Here is a 7,492-nt window from a genome sequence, read left to right on the forward strand (position 1 = left end):
AGGGGGCCAGACAACCCCTGGCCACCCTGCCCCTGCTCTCTGCTGGAAGATTCGGGCCTGCATCTTAAGCCCCAAGTCCATCCACTTCACCCAGTTAGTCTCCGAGAGGAAGGCTTCAGTCCAGTGCTGGTGGACTCCAGTTCTGCTCAGTAGACGTAAAGCCCCGAGCCCTGTAGCTATGGGAGGGACTCTCGGGGGGGGGACTGAGGGTCTCCACACCCCAGAACGGCGGCCACGTGAAACCCCCACTCCCCGCGACTTGGCCTCGGAGCATCTGGGTGGTATCCGGGCAGCTCTAAGGTCTGCGGGTCACCCTCCCTGCGATCTTGGATGTGGGAAACTGAGGTCGGAGGGGATCTGGGTCCAAGGGGTTGGTAGCTGGTCAGTACAGGGAGGATGTCAGGGCTCGGGAGGAGCCAGTGTAGGGACCATCCTTCCAGACACTCGGGCGAATCAGGACCCTCCCCTGTGGTCAGTGCTTCCTCCCAGCCAAACACAGGGAAGGGAGGCTGCTCTCTGAGTGGGGAGGTTAGAGCTTGCTTACAGAAGGGCAGGTCTCGGGACCCTTAGGTGGGAGGCTGAGCACTCCCTCCTTTCCTTCTCCAGAATCACAGGGAAGGTGGCAGCATCAGCTTCAGAGCAGAAGAGGGATCGGGGCGGGTGCTAGGGGTTATTCCCCATTTTTCATCCTAACTCTGAATGTGAACTGAAAAGACACGCCTCCCCTGCCAGCCCCCACAGGCCACCCTCTAACGCCTAGGCAGGGCTGTCTGGCTGCACCCCAGGGCTCACTCTCACTTCCTCCTCAGGGGTCTCAGGGGACAGGCTGACTAGGCAAACAGGAGACTTGTGGGTCCTAGAGCAGTGGACTCAAGGCCTCCTATGAAGCAGACTTGGTTTAAACCGGGGACAACTCTCCCTGGTGAAGGTGCTCACATTTCTTCGTCCTTTTCCAGGTGCTCTCGTTGTCTAACTTCCTAACTGCAGTCCTGCCTGCGGTCCCTGAACTGTGTCGTCATGCCTCGGAAGCACAAAAACAAGAATCATGCCCACGGGAAACGCTACCAGGTCCAGGGGGACACTCAGGAGGCCCAGGCCAGTGCTGCTGCAGCCCCAGGAGAGGAGTGCCTGTCTTCCCCCTCTTTTGTCCCTCAGGTTTCTTCCCAGAGCTCCGTTGCTGCTGGAAATCACCAGGAGCTTCAGGGAGCCATGGCCCCTAGCTCTACTGTTGCAGAGGCTTCCTGTGCAGGATCTGAAGAAGGTACCCAGGGCCCCAAGGAGGAAAGCGCAGATGCTGCCCAGGCAGCCCTGGTCACTCGGAGCATTCGCAAAGATACTCTGATCAAGAAAGCCAGCATGGTGATGGATTTCCTGCTGGAGAGGTACATCATGAAGGAGCCCATCACACAGGACGCCATGCTGGAGGTCATTGGCAGTAAGTTCAAGCAGCACTTCCCTGAGATCTTGAGCAGAGCCTCTGAGCGCGTGGAGCTGTTGTTTGGCCTGGAGCTGAAGGAAGTCGACTGCAGCAGGAACATCTACACCCTCGTCAACAAGTTCAGTCTCGGGGTTGAGGAAGGTTCAAGTGATGAGGAGGAGCTGCCCAAGTCTGGTCTCCTCATGGCGCTCCTGGGCATCATCTTTATGAAGGGTAACCGTGCCACTGAGGAGGAGATCTGGGAATTTCTCAATGTGTTGGGGATCCATGCTGGGAAGAAGCACTCCATCTTTGGGGAGCCCAGAAAGCTCATCACCAAAGATCTGGTGCAGAAGGGGTACCTCAACTACCGCCAGGTGCCCAATAGTGATCCTCCGGGCTATGAGTTCCTGTGGGGTCCGAGAGCTTATGCTGAGACCACTAAGATGAAGGTGTTGGAAGTTCTGGCCAAGATCCAGGAAACGGTCCCGAGTTCCTTCCCAGACCTCTATGATGAGGCTCTGAGAGATCAGGTGGAGAGAGCAGGGCTCAGAGGTGCGGCCAGGGCTCCAGCAATGGCTGAAGCCAGTGCCTCTACCAGGGCCAAGTCCTACAGCTCCTCCCACATCTAGGGAGGGGTCAGGGCACTTTGTTCCCTTTGTGTTGGAAGAGAACAGTCTACCTCTTAAATAGTGCAGGGGTAGTAGGGGTGGGGGGAACAAAACCCATATGTTTTTCTCAGTTTTAAGTAGTAAGGGAGTTTAGGTGCACTTTTAACAAAATAACGCATGTTTTCCTTTTATCCATATGAATAATATCTAGTCAAAAACAGATGATTTCGGTAGGCAGGTAGAGGCGTTTGGTATTTTTAAATATTACCACTCTTCACAAGGTTTATCTTGCTTCAGAATCTAGGTTTATTAATGTCATGGAGTCATGTTTACTGTTGTTAGGTTTTTGACTAAGAGTTCATTATTTGTAAACAAGTTGAAAAGACTTCAATATTTTCCTTATGGTACAGAAAGAGGTAACAGAGCATTGGAATAGAATTTTACTTGGAAATATGTAAGAATCCTAGAGATAAATATTTGGGATCACAGAGCTTTCAGAGTAAACGCTGGTTTATTCTTCGTTTGTCTTCTTATCTGTCCTCTTTCCTTGTAAAAGCTAATAACATGGACTTAGATTTGCTTAGCTTATTCAAACTGTATGACACTTAAATCATAATAAAATAGAGACTTTGCTCGTTATTTCCGTTTTCTCCCAAATTAATTGACCATCTTCTGTTTAGAAGGCTTTCTTATAGTACTGGGTTGATAAGAAAATGAAGCCCAAGCCACTGCCCATGGAATTTTGAGTCTAGCAGCAGGGACGATATAAGGAAGGTGGTGAGCTAACTCTAAGGAATAAACAAATAAATTTAAATGGGGGAGGTGTGGAAGAGGAGGTTCCAGATGAGAGCAAGCAAGTCGAAGTTACATGATTAAGGCGGCACTGGGTCTTGGGGAAAGTCTAGTTCCTCGGTGGGAGGTCATTTTCAGTCCAGATGCATGATGGGCTAGATGAAGCTGTGGGAGTGATGCCAGACACTCATATGATGGTTCTCAGAGGTGAGGCTGTAAACCTGGAATATATCTAAACCATATATTCACCGTTATTTGGGGATATCCGAAAACCATAGGGAATGGAAGGGGCCCTGTGCACTTGAGCCAGGGCAAGTGAACACTCACACTACGTGTTTTCATCAAAAGCTGTCTAAAGAATTTCTGAGAAATAAGGGTGATTCCCATTGAAGTGAGATGCCAAGACATCACTGGGCTGTCTCTCTTTTTCTGGGATGGGAGCACCAGAACTTGCTCTGTTAAACGGGCAGTTTAATTAGGTTATGTTTACTGTAATTTGGCAAACTTTAAGGGAGGGCTCAATTTTTACTGTCAGTGGGATTAAATTAAGGGTGGTTTGGACAAGCAAAAGCACCTGAGAGGGAAGTTGCTGGTCCTTGAGACAAATGAACTTGTCCTTGCATCCATGTGGAGAAGATAACCCCAAACGCCTATTAAAACAGGTGCTCAAATAGGGAAATACTGCTTAGTTTTACTTGCTTGGGAGCAGTAGTGCTGATGTGGATTTGCCTATTGTTTGGAATTGCATATTCTCTAGCCTGGAAATAAAATTATGTGATGGAAGTTTGTTATCATTCGGGGTCAAAATCACCTTTGTAATAACTGCCATTCATTCAAAGTACCAAAGCTTGTCTCATACTGTGCCAGGTGATTAACATACATCACACATGTCTCTGGTCCTACACTATAGACTCTCAAACACCATTTGCAGATAAAGAAGCTGGAATAAAGAAGCTCAAATTCAAAGCTCATAAATGATAGAAGCTGGACTGGACCCCGGCACTGAATTCCTCCAGAGCCCATACTGTGCCACTCCTCCAGGATGAGGCCAACCTTGGGTCACTTCCTCTTTCTGAACATTAGTCCAAATGTTATTTCACACGTTCAGTAGCAGAATTTCATACCCCAAACACGGCTTTGGAATAAAAAGCCCCAGAAATAAGTAACAAAAAATGAAAATAAAAGTGAAGTATGTATAAGGAATGAGACAGCAATCAGTGACAATTTATCTACAAAGGAAATGTCAGTAAACGGCAGTAGATCAGGGATGCAGAAAATCATTTAATTCAGCCCCTTCCTTTCAGAGAGTAAATCTGTTAAGAGTGAAGGTTCTACAAGAGGCTGTGTCTGGTCAGTGAAGAGAAGGAAGAGATCAGCGTGTTTTCTCTGATAGCACACCACCTATGCTGGGGCCCCTCCCGGACTGTAGCTTCCCTATAACTCCTGGGACTCAGCCCATTCTCTGTGAGATTTGTTGCAGGCAGACTAAGACTTTTCAAAGATGTGGCATTTCCCAAGAAGGCTTTCATAGAAGAGAAAGGAGTCAAGATAAAGACAGATGAATGAGGAACTGAAGTCACAGAGAGACTGGCCTGGGTCTGCTCTCAGAAGGCCAAGACAGGGCTGACAGGCTGCACATTCCCTCACTTCTTTTCAGGGCTGGCAAGGACATGGTCTTTGGTCTACATGGGTCACCTTAGGTTGAAAGAAAGAGGAAATCCAGAGTCCCCCAGGAGTCAAGGTGAGGTACCTGAGTGAGGGCATACCCCTACACTGAACACAGAGGGCCCCAAGAAGCCTGAATCCTAATGTGGTCCCTGAAGGCACAGGTAAGAGTAGCCTCATGTGGCATTCCCAGACGTTGCCTCTCTGGCACCACAGGGAGTGAGGACCTTAGTCTGAGAGAGCTCCCTTATGTAAACAGAGAAAGGAGCCCCACACTCTGCCAGGAGTCAAGCTCTGGACTTAGGAAACCCCCTGACCTCAGAACTCTGAGGAAACTGCACAGAACCCTGGCCTTCCTGGCATCCCTGGGATACCTGCTCATTGTTGACATGACATGCCCATTTCCTTCTATGAAGTCACAAGTGGGGTTGGGACATGGTCCAAGGGGTAAAGCCTAGGGCCAGCAGTGGGATTATTTCCAGGTTTTCCAGAAAGCAACGGAATACCCTAAAGACAAAGGGAAGCACACACCCCATAACCATATGATTCATCTCATCCTCTGTGCCTCAGAAGACCAAGGACGGGTATGGACAGGTGAGGAAAACCTTACTTTTTCCTTGGGGTCTCACGGAGATGCTTGCCCTACTATAAGGAAGTATAGTAGTAGATGGGGTGGACCTAAGTGGAAGGAAGGGTAGAATTTCAGGCCACAACAGAGGTCAAAGCAATGACTGAGGGATCATATACCAATAAAAAGAACTGATAATGACTCCAGCCATGTTCCTTGTAGCCCTTGAAGAACCAGGGCAGAGCTATCAAGCTGAAGTTCCACCAACATTTATTTATATCAGGTGTGTAGGAAGTGAAACCCTTAGTATGAAGGTGCAGATACTATTCCAAGAAAGGGGTGGGGACACCAGGCCTTAGGGGAACGAAAAAAGCACTCTTAATTTATGTTGAGGACTCCAGAGGCCAGGACAGAAAACTTCCCAATGAGAACTCAGTACTGGGTGATAACTACTGACTGGGGTGATAAGCTGAGGACCTCTTCACTTCTCAGAAATCCCAGGAAGCTTTGTGATGCCAACTAGAGGACAGCAGAGGGAATGGGTCCTATGACTGGCCACTAGTTGGGTGGTGGTCTTGACTGTGGAATAACAGATGCTTCTGTGTAGGAGACTACCAGCCCCTTCTGTCACCCCAGCGTGCCTGAGGCAGGGGTAGCAGGATGAAGCCTAAAGATCACTCTAATTTCCTTCAATATGTTTCCCAAAGGACAGCTGATTAGGAGAATAGGAACCCTGGGGGTTTTCAGAACAGTGCCCTCAAGAAAACCACAAATGAAGCCTTCCTGATAACCAAAGTGGTATTTCACTGCTGCGGCTGCACACTCAAGCTTCGTCTTCCTGTGGGCCCTTATCACCTGCCCTTCTACTCACACTTCTCATCATTGTCCCCCAGCACAGGCATCATACCTTGGGGTCAGAACCATAAGCTCTGCATCCGTGAGAAATGCCACCAGGCGTGATATGAGCTCCAGAGTCACAGGGGAGTTCAGCGCTCTGCAGTAATGGAAGAGCTTCCCTCTACCTCTTCTCTTTTAGAAGATAATTCACAGAGCTCATCAGCTACTGGGTCAAATAGCACTTCCCAGGGGTCTTCGGAAGCCCCATCTACTACCAGCACTTTTTCAACTACTTCTGACACAACATCTGATGAAGAAGATATCAGTCAAGATGAGGAAGATTCACGTTCCTCCAATGTCTCATGTTCTACTGAGAACACCTACAGTGATACTCTGAATAGCATGACAAGTTTGTTGGAACAGTTCCTTCTGCATAAATATAAAATGAAGCAGCCCATTATGAAGGAAAACATGCTGAAGATTATCCACCCAAGATACCATAACCGATTTGCCGAGATTCTGAAGAGAGCTGCTGAACACAGCAAGGCTGTCGATGCAGTTGACTTGAAGGAAGTTGATTCAACCATCCACTCCTATGACCTTGTCAGCAAACTGTACTTGCCCAACAATGGGAGAGTGTGGGATGGTAGGGGCTTACTTAAGACCAGTCTCTTGATGACAGTTCTGGGTGTGATCTTCGTGAAGGGCAACTGTGCCACTGAGGAAGACATCTGGAAATTCTTGAATATGATGTGAGTATATGCTGGGAGAAAACACTTCATCTACGGAGAGCCCAGGAAGCTCATCACCAAAGACTTTGTGACGATGAAGTACCTGGAGTACCGCCAGGTTGCCAACGGTGATCCTCCACGTTTTGAGTTCCTGTGGGCCCACAAGCCCATGCTGAAACCAGCAAAATGAAAGTCTTGGAATTTTTGGCAAGTCAATGATACGGTCCCCAGTGCCTTCTCATCACAATATGAAGAAGTTTTGTGAGATGAGGAGGAGAGAGCTCAAGCCACAGTTCCAGCCAGGCCTGGCACCACTGTCACTTCCAGGCATGTCCCACGGCCACATCCAGCAGCTCCTCCCACCCCTACTGAAGACCAAGACTTTTAAAAAATCATCCAGATAAGAAAATTTGACATCAAAATAGGGACTTTTGCCGAAATGGGATGCAATCCCACGATAATAGTGCTGGGACAATGGAATGAAAAAATAAAATGAAAAAAATTTCAAAACATGATCAACCTTGATTGTTCTCCATCTTTTCTGTCTTCTGTTTTGTAAAATTAAATAATTTATACCTTGATATGCTTCTTGAAAAATGCAGGAGGTATCAAACCTTAACAAGTTAGACCTCTTACTGTCTTCATTTATTTTTTGAGCATCTGCTCTTTGAAAGGCTCTATGCTAGTTCTGGTGAGGCTAAGATCAAGACCTCCCCTATGCCCATACAACTTTAGAAACAAGGAGCTGCAATCACATAATTAAGATCTTGAGATAGCCTTTAGGAATGACAGGAAAGTAAAAAGACTATCCAGGAAGAAATCTCTACCTTGGCTAACGTACTGATTTGTTAGGCTTTCCACAACAAAACCC

General features: G+C 47.8%; 1 protein-coding gene and 1 pseudogene across 1 annotated transcript; both read left to right on the forward strand.

Annotated features, from left to right (window-relative positions):
* Positions 1-1,017: 1,017 nt before the first annotated feature.
* On the forward strand, positions 1,018-2,049 carry LOC113887956 (melanoma-associated antigen B4-like). The gene has a single exon (XM_027535339.1). It carries the CDS (start codon positions 1,018-1,020, stop codon positions 2,047-2,049), a length of 1,032 nt encoding a protein of 343 aa, XP_027391140.1.
* A 3,925-nt stretch (positions 2,050-5,974) lies between these two features.
* On the forward strand, positions 5,975-7,009 carry LOC113887957 (annotated as a pseudogene).
* The last annotated feature ends 483 nt before the right edge of the window (positions 7,010-7,492 follow it).

This window comes from Bos indicus x Bos taurus, chromosome X (assembly GCF_003369695.1).
Source record: "Bos indicus x Bos taurus breed Angus x Brahman F1 hybrid chromosome X, Bos_hybrid_MaternalHap_v2.0, whole genome shotgun sequence".
Lineage (NCBI taxonomy): Eukaryota > Metazoa > Chordata > Mammalia > Artiodactyla > Bovidae > Bos > Bos indicus x Bos taurus.

What these genes read in the sequence shown, in the direction of transcription:
- LOC113887956 (XM_027535339.1), top strand. Translation starts at nt 1,018, where the DNA reads ATGCCTCGGAAGCACAAAAACAAGAATCATGCCCACGGGAAACGCTAC.